General features: G+C 36.3%; 1 protein-coding gene across 1 annotated transcript; it reads right to left on the bottom strand.

The window, feature by feature from the left end:
- Positions 1 to 14,059: 14,059 nt before the first annotated feature.
- On the bottom strand, positions 14,060 to 16,620 carry LOC147621628 (bidirectional sugar transporter SWEET16-like). The gene is made up of 6 exons (XM_086824595.1): positions 16,486 to 16,620; positions 16,257 to 16,293; positions 15,908 to 16,118; positions 15,576 to 15,734; positions 14,689 to 14,808; positions 14,060 to 14,463 (listed from the first exon to the last, which is right to left on the bottom strand). Exons 1-6 carry the CDS (start codon positions 16,559 to 16,561, stop codon positions 14,197 to 14,199), a joined length of 870 nt encoding a protein of 289 aa, XP_086680721.1. The 5' UTR covers positions 16,562 to 16,620; the 3' UTR covers positions 14,060 to 14,196.
- Between the last annotated feature and the right edge of the window lie 715 nt (positions 16,621 to 17,335).

Below are 17,335 nucleotides of genomic sequence, written 5' to 3'. Positions count from 1 at the left end.
CCAGTACACAGAGGCCGAGTACAGAGGAGCTGCTATGGCAGCATGTGAGGTAGCTTGGTTGAATGCTAAGTTAAGCTAAGGTGGGTGATATGAATGAACTAAGGTAGTTAAGCTTAACACTCAAGCACAATTAGGTTACAAGATTGAGACTTGTACTTATAAAGAGGCTTGAGAGCTTGCTTCATTTTTCATTTCTTGAAATGGTACCCTTTTATATGAGGAGGTATAGTCTTGGGCTTATACACATCAATGTGGGATAAGTCTCCACTCTTCTCTCCAGCTTACATGCCACCTCAATTCTCAACACCCCCCTTGATGGTGACTTGACCTATCTTTGAGGCCTAGAGGTCATCTCTAAGAGTGAGGTCCTCCCCCTTGATAGACACTTGACCTATCTTTGAGGTCTAAAGGTCTCTTCTAAGAGTAGGGTTACAAATTTTAGCTATTTCTTCTACCTTGGCTACATCATCAGTGTGCCAGAGATTAGGACATAATTTTTTTTTAAGAAAGATGATTGGAGCCAGAGGCATCATTTTCTGCCACAAAGTGACCTTCTTCCACATAGTTATTTTCTTGATTTTGTTTCGAGTAGCAATGTTCTTCCAAGTGCCCAATCCTTCCACATGCATTACAAAATTTTTGTGGTTTATTTTGAAATGACAATTTGCAAAGATGTGACCAAGCCTGCCACAGTGATTACATCTTTGAGATGTTGATTAATTTGTTCTTTGAAATATCCCATCCTTTGTAAATAGTGCTTGCCCACTTGAATAGTGATTTGAATGATTCTTTATCCTTGAATTTTGATTCTTGTTCAAGTAGAGATGATTTTACATCTTCAAGTTTAGTGTTGGGCACATTTTTAAGTGTAGCAAAACAAGTGATTCATAAGCTTCTTTGTCAACACTTTTTAACAATATGGCAATAGATTAATCTTACTCAATGACTTACTTTAATACACTAAGTTTTTGATTGATATCTTTGAATTTAGTGATGTGTTGTGCCAAGGCCTTGGTCTCCTTCTTGTTGAGCTTGTAAAATTGCATGAGAAGGTTGATCTTTGAGCTCTTTGAGCCGGTGTGCCGAAGATCTTGTTGAGTTCCTTCCATGCTAAATCCTTGATGCCAACAATGTGACTAATAATATGATCATAAAGATTTTGAACAGTAAGGCCCAATGCTTTGTTGTTTTGAAGTGGCTCAACCCCCACTTGGTCATCCCTCAATTAGGTGCCAAAGCCCCTTACACATAAGCAAGTAAATGGTCTTGCTTTGCCATGTGTAAAACCCATTACCATGATATCTTGAGATGACTGTTACATGCTCCATGTTGAGAAGGGGTTCTTACCTTGAGCCTTGATTTTAGTGCTCAGGCAGTGTCTAACCCTTTTACGAGTGATTGCAAATTATATGCTAGAGATAAACTCAAGGTAGCAAAAAATCACTTATTTGAGTAATGCACGTGGTTGAGATGAATTTTGATGCAACAAGGAGTTTCCCACAATGTAATAGCACTCTAATTTTCTAGTTTTTCCTTTGATTAAGCTCAATTTCTACTAAATGACTATTAATGATAGTGATTAAGTGTTAATCACTATGATTAACAGAACTAAAAAGTGGAGGATAAAATTGAACACATTGGTACTGTTTTTGATGGGGCATTTTACTTTGCCTTATTGCCCTTGATTAGTTCTTTTTCTTAGAACCCAAAGGAGGCTTAATGCTTCTCAGAAAACGGTGAAAAACGATGATTAAATGCGACTTGTTTTTTGAGCTTACTGACTCGTATATTGTGTGGTTTGGCCTGAGATTTGGACTATAAAGAGCTTGTACTAAGTAATAAATAACCCTACAGATTGGTATCAGAGCTAGCTTCCTTGACACTTGATCTAGTAGTCTGCCTCCCTCATCAAGACCCTATTTTTCTATCTCCAATTGAGATACCCTCTTAGGAGAAGAAGGTATATATTGTAGTGTGCTATATACAAAGTATACAATATTTTTGGGGTTTGTGGTGCAATTCGGGCACGTTTTAGACACCGCAAGGTCTTTGCAGATGTTCTAGAGAGGCGTCATTTTGGATTGGTTCTTCTCGAGTGTGGGTGTAGGGGCTGTGCAATGACAAAGATTTGGTGTGCAATAAGCAACACTCTATTCTCTACTCTATGTTATTTTTCATACACTTTGCAGGTGATTGAGTTAATTGGCAGACATCCGGGATTGCATTATTCAATGAATACTGAGTACTTGCAGTGTGTTGAAAGATTTTGCATTTGGTAGACAGCCACGGCTGGCAGTAGTGATGTATTCAACATGTTGTCTGGTGAGGACAAAATTGATGGGACTAACTACCCCTTGTGGTCCTATATGATGAGGCATGTAGTATTGGTTACTAAAGGTTTGGAATGTGGTCAGTGGTGAAACTTGTCCTATTTCACTACCAGTGCAACCAGGTGTTGCAGGTACATCTAAAGTAGAAACTGATACAGATGTGGTTCCTCCACATGTACCACCAATACTTCCACTGCTCCTCAAACGAGATGGGATGGAAGAGATGCACAGGCACATGCATTACTTGCACTTTCTATGAAGCAAAGCATTATTCTTCATATTCGATCATATAAGACTTCAAAACAGGCATGAGATGCATTTACTGTATTATATCAGGTGTGCAATGAAGCATGTGTTGCATATCTGCACAAACGTTTGGAGTCTGAGCACATGAATGAGGGAGACTCAATGGAAAGCTTCTTGACCAAGATCAAAGATTTTAAGGAGCAGCTCTTTAGTGTGGATGAGATATATCTTGATAGTGCATTGGTGCCCACAGTTCTTAATGCATTGCCAGATTCTTGTCAGAGTTTTGCCTCTAACCTTAGACTCATGATGAAGGGAAATCCAACTGCCCTTACATATTTGATGATCTAGCTTCAATACTCTTGCAAGAAGAGAAGTCTAGGCAAAACAGAACTATTATGCGAGTTGGTGACCAAGCTTTTAATGCCAGTCAAAAATGCAAAGGTAAAGCTTCTTGGCATGGTGTCTATAAGCCTTTGCATACTGCTTCATGTCGTCAAGCATCCGTACTCTAATGAAGACCATATCTGCTTCTGTCGAAATCCTAGGCAGCTTTAATATCTTTACGAATTGACTGCATCTGCTGCTCCATGTCATCAAGCATCTGTCTGGATATCTCGTAATCAATGGGTCGGACCAAGTTAATGGAGTTAAGCAATCTTGTCCATACAGAGCTTTAAAAGAGCTCATGTGCAGATAGCTTAGCCACTTCTTGGGTTCCCTGCCAACACAGCATGACCGAAGTATATCTTCGATTACTTGGTTTACCCTTTTATAGTTTGACCATCGGTCTCAGGGTGATAAGCTGTGCTGAGATCCAAGAAAGTTCCCACTGCTTTGAAAAATGCAGTCCAGAACCTTGAAGTAAATTTGGGATCTCGATCACTTACTATTCTCCTGGGTAGGCCATGCAATCTGAAGATTTCTTTGAGGAACACTCTGGCCATATCCACTGCAGTGTAGGTTTCTTTTACTGGGATCAGATGGGCAACTTTGGTTAGTCTGTCAACTACAACGAAAATGGAGTTGTAACCTGATTGCACTGAAGGTAATCCAGTAATAAAGTCCATACTGATACATTCCCACTTCATCTGTGTCCAATGGATGTAACTTCCCAGGCATTTTTACTCTTTCAGCTTTGACTTTCTAGCATGTCAGACATTGACGTACATGATTCAGTACATCCTTTTTCAGACCAGGCCAAAAGAAGCTTTTCTTTACAAACATGTAGGTTTTGATGAAACCTGGATGTCCTGCTATAAGGCTATCATGGGCTTCATTCAGAATTTGGTCCTTGGTTCTCTCATCATTGGGAATGCATAGCCTGTGATTATAATACATAATGCCATCATCCAGGCTGTACCCTTGAACTCTGTTCAACTCCTGTGGAGTTTTGCTTTCCTGCATAAGTAGGGTAGCAATGGGGCCAAAGAATCTATCCTGCATGATCTTCTGTCTTGCTTCAATAATCAAAGGATTTGATACTATAGTAATTGTGCAAGCAAGGAGGCTTTTCTATTGAGGGCATCTGCTACCACATTTTCTTTTCCTAGGCGGTACTTGATTTCAAAATCAAATTCTTGTAAGGTCTGCATCCACCTTCTTTGGCACATGTTGAGGTCCTTCTGAGTAAAGATCCACTTTAAGCTCTGATGATCTGTCATCAAAGTGAATCTTTTTCCCGTAATGTCTCCACAGTTTTAAGGCATAGACTACTGAAAGTAATTCCAAGTCATGGACAACATAATTCCTCTCATGCGTTCTGAGCTTTTGGGATTCATAGGCCACTGCATGACCTTCCTGCATGAGTGCACCTCCCAGGGCAAAACCACTTGCATCAGTTACTACCTCAAAGGGTAGAGAGAAATCTAGCAGCTTCAGAACGGGACTGGTTTACCAAGGCGGTCTTCAGCTTATCAAAGGCACTTTGGTACCTGGCAGACCAGTGAAATGGGGTATTCTTTTTGAGAAGGTTAGTCAGGGGGCAGCTATGAGAGCATGCTTTGGTATAAAAATTCTATACCAACCAGTCAATCCCAAGAATCCTCTGACTTCGTTCACTGTCTTTGGTTCAGGCCAATCTATGATTGCTTGGACTGTTACTTAATGTGGAGAAATTCCATCTTTGGATACCAAAAAACCCAAGTATTCAACGTGGTCAATAGAGAAAGTGCATTTGCTCTTTTTGGCAAAGAGTTGGTACTTCCTTAGATAAGTCTCATGGTCAGTTGCATTCTTTGAGTGAATCAGAATGTCATCAAAGAAAACTAGAAAAAAATCATCCAAGTATTCTTTGAGGATGTCTTGCATTAGGCGATTGAATGTAGCTGGGGCATTAGTTAATCTGAATGGCATGACAGTAAATTCATAATGCCCATAGCGAGTATTGATGGCTGTTTTTGGTATATCTTGATCATTGATCCTGATCTGGTAATACCCGGATTTGAGATCTATCTTTGTGAAGATCTGGGCTCCATTTAGCCTGTCCAGAAGCTCATCAATTCTTGGGATAGGATACTTATTCTTAACTGTCAACTGATTTAGACCTCTGTAGTCCACACAGAGTCTAAGCATTCCATCTTTCTTTTTCTGAAAGAGAACTGGCGCACCCCAAGGTGAAACACTGGGTCTTACAAACGCTTGTTCTAACAACTGTCTAAGCTGATCCTTGAGTTCGATGGCTTCACGAATTGGCATTTTGTACGTGCGCAGGGCTACTGGCTGGGCTCCGGGGGTCAATTCAATCACATGATCTATTTTCCGGATTGGAGGCATTTCAGTTAGCTCTGCTGGGAATAGATCATCAAATTTATTTAACCATTTTGGTTCTTTAGCCTTAAGCTTTGAGTCTACTGGGTTCATTTTGACAACATAAATTTGCTGCTTCTTTCTAAGTCCTTTCAGCAACCTAGAAGCTTTTACTAACTGAAGGTCTGGGGATCCGGAAACTCCTGTTCCTTGAACTTTGTTCTCGTGAAGGTCATGGAAGGAAATGGCTCCATTGTGACAGTGTATGTCAGCTTGATTTTTATGGAGACAATACATTCCAAGGATCCCGTCAAAAACTCCCAGAGGTAAGACTTTGAACTGACAGTCGGTTACATTACCATCTAGATTGAACTGGATAAGATCTATCTCATGGTGAGTGAAAAGAGTCTTCCCACTGGTCAATTCAACTTGCATAAGTTTCCCTGATTTTTGTTCTAAGACTAGCTTACACAAGCATCCAGGGGAAATGAATGAATGAGAATTGCATGAATCAATCAAAAGTTTAAAAGGCTTACCCTGATATTCTGCTAGGGTATGGATGACTGAGAACTGACGGTTAGATCCTTGGTTTTCAATTGTAGCTATATTATTGAATTTTTATTTTGATATCATTCACGAGATCCTAAGACTTAAGAAGTTTGAAAAATAATTTCTTGAACAAGACAATGATCTTATTGGAGATCTATGACATATGTCCGATAACAGATTTTTCTTTATCAGATCGTCCATAAACAATCACTTATACAACAGGTAATTTTTCTCCGAAAAACATTTTTTTATTTATATAAAAGATAGGCATGCCCTGATACAAACGTTCACTTACTGACAAGGGGGCTATTATTTTCTCCTTAGGAATAAAACAACTAAGGAGTCTGTAGACTTGGCATGAAAGTCTGAAATTCCGAGGCGTCGAATGATATAGAATGATGCCACGTACCATTTTCAGTTTTAACAGAATCATAGCCAATGAGAGGTTCTACCACAGCATTGCACGGCGGTCACAAGAGGCATGGACATACTACCCTGCAAACCACTTATGCTGTAGTTTCTCCACTGGGTTAGGAAAATATAAATCCTCAAAATGGCATGCAAGTCTAGCTCGACTTGTTCGAGTTAAAGCGGAAGAAATGAGATGCTCGAAGGCGGACGCAGTCATATCTTGAGACTCGGTGAGGTTGGGAATACCAGATAAATAGGGAACTTCCATCTATAAAAACAATTTCTTTGATTAAAAATTCTTCATTAAAGAAGCTTACGGAATGAAAATACATTATGCAAAATGCTTTTTCTGAGTTTTTTATTATCAATTTCTGATAAGAATTTGTTTATCCTTATTAGCTTTCAACTTCGCTTCGATACCAACTGTGAGATCCCTTTGTCCCCTCCGCGCACCGGACTCTCGGTAGCTGACAGCAGCGAAAGCAGCCCCCTTATGCGTGGGGCACGGTTTCCCACTCAAGGCCTCGCCCACGAATGTGCGGGTACGAGACTAGGCTGGTGGTCACTCCAAAAATCGAAACCGGGAAAATTTTCCATGCCCGGAAAGCGGGGACGATTCCACCTTTTTGAATTTTCTTAATGAATTTTTCTAACGAGATCAATTCTAAACTATCCTTCACCTGAATAAACCAGATAGAAGGAAACTATCACTGATATAATTTGATCATCTGAGTAATTTCAACGCTTTTTTCTTAATCAAGATCAGGCACAGCCGTTGATCCACTCAATTGAGAAATTTATCAGGGAATTAACTAGCTACTCGAATCCTAGCATAATCCAAAGATTTTTCAGTTTGATTATTAAAACTCCACTAATTAAAGTCACACTTTTATCATCATAAAAATCATTTATGATGAAAATCACTCTTTTAATATTAAAAAAATATTTTTTATGCACCCATTTATGCATAAAAAACATTTATGATAAAAATCACACTTTTAATATAAAAAATATATCTTTTATGCATATGTTTATACATAAAAATCATTTATGATGAAAATCACACTTTTAATATAAAAAAATATCTTTTATGCATAAGTTTATGCATAAAAATCATTTATGATAAAAATCACACTTTTAATATAAAAAATATATCTTTTATGCACTAATTTTTTCTAAAAATCATTTATGATGAAAATCACACTTTTAATACAAAAAATATATCTTTTATGCATAAAAATCATTTATGATGAAAATCACACTTTTGATATAAAAAAATATCTTTTATGCATAAAAATCATTTATGATGAAAATCACACTTTTAATATAAAAAAATATCTTTTATGCACCCATTTATGCATAAAAATCATTTATGATGAAAATCACACTTTTAATATTAAAAAAAATATCTTTTATGCATAAAAATCATTTATGATAAAAGTAACACTTTTATAATAAAAATATTCTTTTATTCATACTTTTATGCATAGAAATCAATAATGATAAAAGTAACACTTTTATAATAATAAAAAAATTCTTTTATGCATAGAAATCAATAATGATAAAAGTAACATGTTTATAAGAAAAAAATCAATAATGATAAAAGTAATACGTTTATAATAAAAAAATATTCTTTTATGCATAGAAATCAATAATGATAAAAGTAACACTTTTATAATTAAAAAATATTCTTTTATGCATACTTTCATGCATAGAAATCAATAATGATAAAAGTAACACTTTTATAATAAAAAATATTCTTTTATGCATACTTTCATGCATAGAAATCAATAATGATAAAAGTAACACTTTTATAATCAAAAAAATATTCTTTTATGCATACTTTCATGCATAGAAATCAATAATGATAAAAGTAACACTTTTATAATTAAAAAAATATTCTTTTATGCATACTTTTATGCATAAAAATCAATATGATGAAAGTAACTCTTTTTTAATAAAAATTATACTTTTATGCATTATTTTATGCATAAAAATCCATAATGAAGAAAGTAACACTTTCATAATAAAAAAATTATCAATAAGTATCTTTCATAGAATTTATTCTATTGAAAATCATTCTTTTATAAAAATTAATCAATATGCATCTTTCTATGCATGAATGAAAATGACACTTTTAGAATACTCTAACGATGGGGATTACTCTTTTTGATCAATAAAAGATGAAATTTATTTCACAAATTTTCAAAAAATTTCGCCATAACCTCCTTTGTATGCCTGACCATTTTTTAATTTTTAACACACTAAAATTAATTAGAAGTTCACCAAGAGTATTTAAGTCATTCTAGTGTAAACATTTTCTACTTATTTAAGAGAACATTATGAAAAACTTGATTTTATCCAATAATCAATCATCTAGGATAAAGAATGGCTGGATTTACTAAAGAAGAGAGAGGAATGCCTTTTTTCAATGAGGCATAACATCCATTCAATTTAGAGAAGACAAAAATCATAAAAAACCATAAAAGAAATAGAAAAGAGAAGAATCTCCAACTTACAAAGGAATTTGAGAGCTTTCCTTTGGCTTGATGATTTGAGGGTTCTACTCTTATTTGAAACAAGAGTGGCCACCAATCTTTTAGAAGAGGGAAGGTCAAAAACTAATGAATTATGAGTAAAATTCACAATTTTTGGCACTTGGGAGAGGCAAGGTAATAGTGCAAAACACTATTGAGTTTCAACAAAGGTAAAGGTTTCTATTTATAGGAAAAAGTGAGCTTTTAACCAAGCCAACTGATTCTAGAATTTTCCAGATCAGTTTGGTCAATTTTTGATCATTTTTGGGTCAATTTAGTCCACTTTTTGGATCTAGTTGAAATAGGAGAGAGGAGAGATAAAAATATCTCCTTATTTGGGAGTTTAAAACGCATTCAAGCATGTGAAATAGGCACCTCCTTCATGAGGAAAATTCCCCCATAGTGAGGTGTCAAAAATGCATCATTTCACCTAAATATCTCTCTTTTTTTAACTATTAACCTTGTCCTTAGTCAACTCTTCATCTTATGTGAGTATTTACTCATTTTTGGGGGATTTTTCTTCTATTTCTTCATTTATCTCCTCCCTACATTTGGATGAATCTTATTGGTCCATACGAACCTTAATTTAAAATTTTGAAAAAATCTTGACCCTCAGGATAATGCCTCTTGAACAGATTATACTTAATTTTTAATGCACCTTCTAAAAATCTTTTTGAATTTCTATTTCAAGGGAACTTGTTTTAATAAGATGAGGTATTTTTCTATCCAAAAATATTTAAAAACTGAATTATCACTCTCTAGAAGATTTTCTCTCTCTAGGCCAAAACTGGTAGAAACAAGATCTTTTATATTTCTGAAGAGGGATTTGATTATAGGGGAAGATGATGGACATCTTGAGAGGCTGGGGAGGAATCTTACATTCTCTCCCACTTGAAAAACGCGAGATGCCCTCATCTCACAAACTGGGGGTAATCCCGCAATAGATCGGCTTCATTCTCCCAGGTGGCATCTTCAAAAGGATAGAACTTCGATTTTACCAATAATTCTTTGAGAATTCTGTTCCTGAGAATCTTTTCTCGAACATCTAGAATTTTTTCAGGTTGGAGTTCCATCTGCCCTTGGGTTGAAGAGGTTAGGATTTCATCATCAAGCACATGATTTGGGCTTGGCACATATTTGTTTCAAACAAATAAAATCAGATATTTCTCCATAGAACATGTAGTTGTTTCTAAATCTCTTGCTAAGTATAATATATATAAAAAGAATAGAGTCGTGTAAGGAGTAGAAACACCCTACTTGACTTAGTGATTAGAGTATCTCTTTCATATAGCGAGAGTCATTGGTTTGAATCCAATAGTAGGCAAAACTTATTGGATACCATGATTTTTTAATTGATATCTAATAAGTTCTACATATATTTATGATATATATAGAAAGCCCGTAGTACCATGATACTAAATTCCCTCAAAACATTATGTATTACATTGTATTTTGTTATTTATCCTCCACGGGGTCAGAAGAAGAAGAGTATTAACTAGCATTTAGAGCTTCTAATCGTGTTGTAGAGAGGTATGGTGGAGTTTTTTTACTATCATTGTTGTCATATCCATCAACTTTCAAGTATATATAGCACATTAGTACAACATCATCCAATTGAAACATGCACCTTCATGCACATCCTCTCGTCCTCGCAGGGAGACAAGGTAAAAAAAAGTAAGATAGCAGTAAAATAATATAAGTATCGATGGGCGTTCAATTGAAACTCTGTTCCAAATGTGTGATAAAGTCAACTACTCCCAGCAAAACAAAAAGAGCTTTCAAGAAAAAATGCTTTTATACATGAACCTAAAACTTTAGAAACTTGGGCAAATCTTTGAAATTTTCTATATTTTTTTTTGGGGGGGGCACTTGCAATTCAAGGTTTCACACTAGTTTGAGAGTGGGACGTTGCAATTCAAGATTCACACTAGCTTGGGAGGGAGAAATTTCAATTTTTGATTCACAATAGCTTAAGAGGATTCACTTGCAATTCTAGTTTGCTACAATTCATTCATAAGCTTGAGAGGGGTCACTTGCAATTCTAGTTATTGTAATTCACACTAGCTTGGGAGGGGGAACTTTCAATTCTAGATTCATAGTAGGATGATGAGAGGGGGCAATTAAAATTCTAGTTGATGGATTTTTCTTGGTTTCATAGACAAAGGTCTAGTGTCTTTACTATCATAATGATAAGGACTTTGTCTTGCTATCACATATATAAATGATGTTCTCCTTAAGGCAAGATTACTGTCTGGCTCTGGTATTGCATAGATGCCTAAAGATGAGCAATATTGGGACCAAAATTTTCTTTTTTGAACACATAATAGAAAATTATGTTGGTGTATCGAAGGCCCTTATAGTGTCTATTTAAGGAAGCAATAAATTAATCTTTGAGTGTATTATTAATAGAAAAAGAATTTACTACTATTCAAGAGAGGATGGAACTAACAAATTTCAAGAGAGCAACCATATTAGAATCTACAAAGAAAAATCATCTCAAATGGGCAAGTGTACAATTGACTTATGGGCATCTATAGTCAATGAGTAAAACTAGTAGGTATTTCCCATTCTTATCCTTGCTATCAATTATGCATGGTTGGGAAACCTCATTCTACCAAGTGAAGAGATGACTTGGGGGACCACAAGGTGCTCTAACTTTATGAAGAGAAGGTGTTGGGCCTTCCTGCCATGTAGACATTGCTTTTCACCCTTGGTAGTAAGGAAGGTGCTCTAGCATGCCAAGACAAAGTATTAGGGCCCTTGGATGCCTTCCTATCACACCATAGGTCATCTTCAGTCTTCCATTTTATTTCATAAATTTATAATTGAATCTAATCTATTGAATTTTTATTTTTATTAGCTTGAGATTGAAGATGTTGATGGGTTTCTTGAACGAGTTGATACAAACCAAGCTGGATGAATTGGCCAAAAAGACTCTAAGCTTAGTCATTATATTGGTAGAATGAACAAAGAAGTCCTTTCCATTTTTCATTGTAAATATTCTTATAGCTAGTACTAGCACTTAAGGTAGTTAGAAGGTATCTAGGTTAGTCTATTATGCCCTCAAATATTGATAGAGTTATACTTAAAGAAATATGAAGCTTTTATGATTTTTGGGTATGCACTTGGGGTTTGGACTATGATATCATCTTGTTTTTTAAATTACGTCACACATGCTTTAGCAGTTAATAATGATGACATGATGATGTTGAAGATGATGAAAATGACAATAGTATGAGTAGAAAACTGAAGCGCTCTCTCTTTCTCTGATGCGCATATATGTGCATAGGAAAAAAATAAAAAATTTCCTTGTTAATGAAATCCATGCTTCTTCTTAAATAAAAACCCAATTCTTTCCTCTACAAATATGCAATGCAAGCCTTAAATAGCCTTAGCCTTTCAAGTCTCTTTAGCTGTCTAAAACACTAATAAAACAGAAAAACACTTCGAAAGCCTCTTCCCAATTGTAGTTTTTTAAAATAACCAAATCTTAGCCCTCTACAAGACTCAATCCCAAATATTTACTAAGAAAACAACGATTGCATCTGATCAAGAAACTGGGAAAGAAGATCCTTGACAAAGGGTCCGTTGAGATCTGAAAAAAACCCAAAGTCGACTTGACAATTCCAAACAAAAAAGAGAAAAGCTAAAATAGATGAATATGGGCATGCACACATGTTTCCGATCGAATGTGCATGTGAAAAACCCAAGCAAAAGAACCCCATCACACTGCCTTGAAGGGCCACGGTGGAGTAGCCCTACATAAACAAGCAAAGCATATCCTACTGAAAGCAACTCATCTACTTGCCGTATGCAGCAAGCTACATCAAGAGCAACATGAAACTGCTAGAAATTCATAGAAGAAGTCGATTTGTGAAGTAGCCCGAAATGCCAAACCCCAAACTCGGAACCCCTGACCTGAGACCCCAGACCCTTAAACCCTAAAATCATAAACCCTAAAATATAAACCTCAAACCTTAAACCCTAGTCCCTAAACCATAAACGATATCCCCTAAACTCTAAACCCCTAAAACCTTAAACCCTTAAACCCTAAAACCCCAAACCCTAAAACCCTAACTCTCTAAACCCTAAACCCTAACCCCTAACCCCTAAACCCTCAACCCAAAAACCCTAAATCTGAAAATCCTAAAACTTGAAAACCCAGAAGCTTGAACCCTAAACCACGAACCCCGAACCCTAAGTCTGAACCTTAAACCCATTAATTTATCTATTTTAGAATATTTTTGCCATGGTGCCCATCATGTAAGACTACCCCTAAGAGCATTGGTATTCCACGATGTGGCATGCACATTCTAGTAATCATCTCCAATCCAATGATCACTAGCTCCTACAAATTGAGCATTTTAAATGGTAGATGTGGTGGATGATAAAATAGTGTATTTTTTAACAATTCTAATATCTTTTAAATAATATTAAAAATAAAAAACACATCAAAAAATACTTGATAAATCAAGTTAAGCTCTATGCTATGTGAATTTGTGATATGCAAAGTAGGAACATCATATGAGTAATGATATAAAAGTTATAGGTAATGAGTAGGTAATTTACTCTCATTTAGTCTACCTATCCAAACTTAGGACAAGGCCTCCAATTATTGTATATTCGATCGTATTATAGTTTTAGGTGTCCAACTTTGCATGTGATGCTTCATTAGAAGACGTTGATGTGAAATTCACCATCTTCCACCCACCAGTGCTTATACTAGCACTTTAAATTAGAGGTAATAAAGCACCGATAAGAAACGCCAGTATTTTATCATTTTTGCTTTGTAGTGAAACTTTGCTCTAGCCAATTTACATAGCTAATGATATATGATCACTTTAACTTACAACTTATAACTCCTTCCAACATAGTACCTTCATCTTACCAATTCTAGCTTAATCTTTAAAGCTCCCTCCATAGAATCGAGTTGGTGTGTAGCTTACACCCATACTTTATAACAAAATCATTTGTAAATTTTCATTTCTCGAACAAGTATCTCTATCTTTGTTTATGTAATATGAGTTTTAACCTTTCTACTTTGAAAAATCATGCATTTTGTGAGTGTAATAAAGTTTGCTCCATACTTGTACCTTCTAAGACCTCAAGCATGACACTTGGAGGCTTTGAACGGCACATGCACTAGAAGAGACTTCGTAAATGGAGAGCCCTTTCTCTTTTGATGTCCTCCAACACCACCACCACCACCACACCACACACACCATGTGGGAAAGAAGATAGGATAACGAGAGATTTATTTCCAAGGGCTCAGATTGAAAAAAACTTTAGGCTTCTCTTGAATTTAGTTATTAAACAGGTAAGCAGAGAAACGTGGTTTTTTTTGTAACGGTAAACGGTGGTATTTAGTGGTGGCGTTAAGCTATACTATGAATGGCATCGATTTCGAGTTTCCGCAGGCGGCCGCTCCACACTATCATCTCGTCCGTTGGTAGGCGCCCATCAAAGGAGACGCAATGTTTTGCATCCTCAGTGCTAGCTTGGCCATCCATAATGGTAGTGGTTGTGGTGGTAGTGGCGGCGGCGCCGGCACTACTCTCGTGCACTCCGACTCCGTAGAGTTCATAATAAGTGTAAACGCTAAGCTGCAGTAGCCCTAGCGCCAGCCCAATAGCATTGGTCACCTACAATCACCACACAGAAATTCAGTATTGATATTAGTAATGATTTTGCCGTGTAATTAAACTAGAATATCACGTGAAAAATTGACCAGAGAATCAGTACCATTTCATTGCTTCAAAGATGATGAAGATGGATGATCCTTAGTGCCAAAAAGGATTAGACTTTATTTCCACTAATCCAAGAGGAATTGTTAAACACCAAGCATTATGATTAACTGTGCAGCTTACCGTTAGGTACACATCTTTGACAGACAAGCCGTAAGCCAGCCAGGTTGCCCCATTGAGAAACAAGCAAAGTGATAGGCTGAATGGCATGTATTCCACGCTCCTAGTTTTCACTACCGTGCTCTGCAACAAGCAAAGAAGTAGATTACATTAGACGATTGAAAGATTGTGATTAATTTAATCGTAGTGTAGTAGTAAGTAGTTTTTCACGAGGTTCTAATGTCAGCTGAGTGTATGGCGAATATTGAGAATTGATCTTAGAAAAATAAAGAGAAAAGGTTTTCATCAATTACAAATTTTAGGGGTATAAGTATTTTTCCGTGATGAGAAAAAAAAAACTATAATTTTTCCATGTGATATTGGAAGCGTGTATACAGAGCTTTTAGAATTAATAATTATATGTTAACAAAGTTTGTTATAAAAGGGTCAAAGACCTACACTTATAGGGGCTGGAGAGTGGAGCCATTGGGTCAATCACGTAGTGTCTGTATGGCCACATCTAAATAATTTATGAGCATTAAGAGGTTTTTTATCTGATCGTCTTCAATATTTATTTATTTTTATGTTTAAATTTGCATATTAAAAGGCTTTAAAGGCATAGTTTTGCTTTTTATTGTAGTTTTTTATTTTAAAAAAGTTTATATCAAAAACTCCAAACCTTGTATGTGGAAGTCTATTTTGGGTGTATGTAGTAATATTGCCACAACAGTAGCTTAGTTCTTGATTTGTGTGCATGCAATTATAAGAGAAATGCATTCAAGTATGAGCTAAGTAGCATGACATGACTTTTGAAGTGTAACAACAATGACTAGTGAGTTTGGTAATGAAGTTGGAAGTCTTCTTTTAGATTAAAAATGGAGGAAATGGGGTGTGATTTACTGAAGCCTTACAATGATACTTAGAGGGGCTGCATTTGCGGAGGCTGAAATGACTGTGCAGAGGAGGCCAACAGCAACGAGAGACTTATTGCCATGCATGAGCCTCCTTGCGAACAATACCGTGGCAACAAAGAAACAACTAATGAGAAGCAAAGCACATCCTGCTCTCTCCTGAAAATTACCCCCCCCCACCCCCCCCCCCCCCCCCCAAAACAAAGCTTCCAGTTAATATATTATAGTCCATTTGTCATATGTATAATATATTGATCATCATCATCACACACGCACACAATGCTTATAACATTTTTGAATGAATTTATATGTATATATATATATATATATACCCTTTGAGGTTTGCTGCCGAACCACAAGTAGAATGCGAGATAGAAAGATTGGAAAGCACACGCTGTGGCATTTATGGTGATGAGGAGTATCCCCCCTTGCTTGAGAACCCCATAGTAGGTCCACAGCATGCTCGATAGGAGGCTGAACAGATACGGCTGGGGAGAGAAACACTCGGTTGTCTTTCTCTTGTATATCAACCAGAACGTAGGCCTGGATATATATGTAATAATATGTATGTATAAAAAGAGTACCAATTATTAAACAGCCTGATCACAAGGTTTAGCTCAATTAACCTATGCTTATGAAATCCGAAGACAGATGTAAGCTCTAATGCAACACGTGACTCACATTGGAGAAAGCAAGACCAGAACAGCAGTTGCATTCCCTGAGCCAATTCATGATGAACCAAAAGTGAGTCAAGATTAGGGTAATGACTTCAGAACCATAGATAGATGAATCAAATCAGAGGGGTTTGATTAGACACAACCATGCACCATTGATTAATTACCTGATTAGGAAAAGGAGGAAAGAGCTTAAAGTTGAAAAAAACAAAAACAAAAGTGTGAGCAGCATATACCTATGATACCGAGGATGAAGCTAAGAAGAGCCATGTACTTCAGCTCACAATGATGATGATATACATGAGCATGCATTAATCACTAACTATGCTATAATCACTGTTTAACGAGGGTGTGGGTGGCACATTAGTTGTTGCCTTTCTTTCCTATCTCATGGAACTGTGCTGAGGGGTTTTTAAAAGAGCTGGGTTGGTGAAGCTACATTATAAAAGTAGTAGGCAACAGCTCTCACCTATATTATCAATACTTTCTAAGATTGGCAATCAAGAGTAAACATATCTATTGCATGCGGTTTATACACAAATAATTATACACACATCTATGGTTTACACTTTTATTTCGGACATGCCACATTACAACCGCACTACTTACAATTTAAAGCATTCTCCCCAAGTAATAATGACACGTACATAATTACAACGGAATCCCGTGCAGCAAGACATGAAGCATTGTATGTATGTATAATTGACATCGATCATTGTATGTATGCTGAACTGTATAGATCAGATCCATATGACTTTCCAAAAGACAAATCCATGTCAATACAGAAGTTTATACTTGCACTGCCTTGAAAAGGACTTGTGGCCTTGTGTAAAGGAGCCACTTAAATGCCTAGCACGAGATTTTTGATTCCACTTGATCATCCACTAGTGTGTCTCGACACTCACAACTTTTAATTGCTCCTACTTAGCTTGGCCTATGTCATTCCCTAGAGCAAGGAGGATTTCTATTGCTAGCATCATGATCTATTGATAGTGACTTCTTGCATTTGAAGAATGTTCCCATGCCTTTGTGAAAAGAGCACTCCTCAATACAATTTAGTAAATTAGTTCATTTCCTCTTTGTGGC

The sequence above is a fragment of the Cibotium barometz genome, chromosome 30, assembly GCF_041138505.1.
Source record: "Cibotium barometz isolate CiBa-2024 chromosome 30, ASM4113850v1, whole genome shotgun sequence".
In the NCBI taxonomy this organism is placed as follows: Eukaryota; Viridiplantae; Streptophyta; class Polypodiopsida; order Cyatheales; family Cibotiaceae; genus Cibotium; species Cibotium barometz.
The sequence above is the reverse complement of the archived record's forward strand: the minus strand, read 5'-3'. Positions and strand labels throughout refer to the sequence as shown.

Coding starts and splice junctions, on each gene's coding strand:
- LOC147621628 (XM_086824595.1), bottom strand. CDS start 16,561: ATGCATGCTCATGTATATCATCATCATTGTGAGCTGAAGTACATGGCT. Junction 16,294..16,485: donor CTTCATCCTCGGTATCATAG/GTATATGCTGCT, acceptor GAATTGGCTCAG/GGAATGCAACTGCTGTTCTG. Junction 16,119..16,256: donor CTGGTCTTGCTTTCTCCAAT/GTGAGTCACGTG, acceptor ATATATATCCAG/GCCTACGTTCTGGTTGATAT.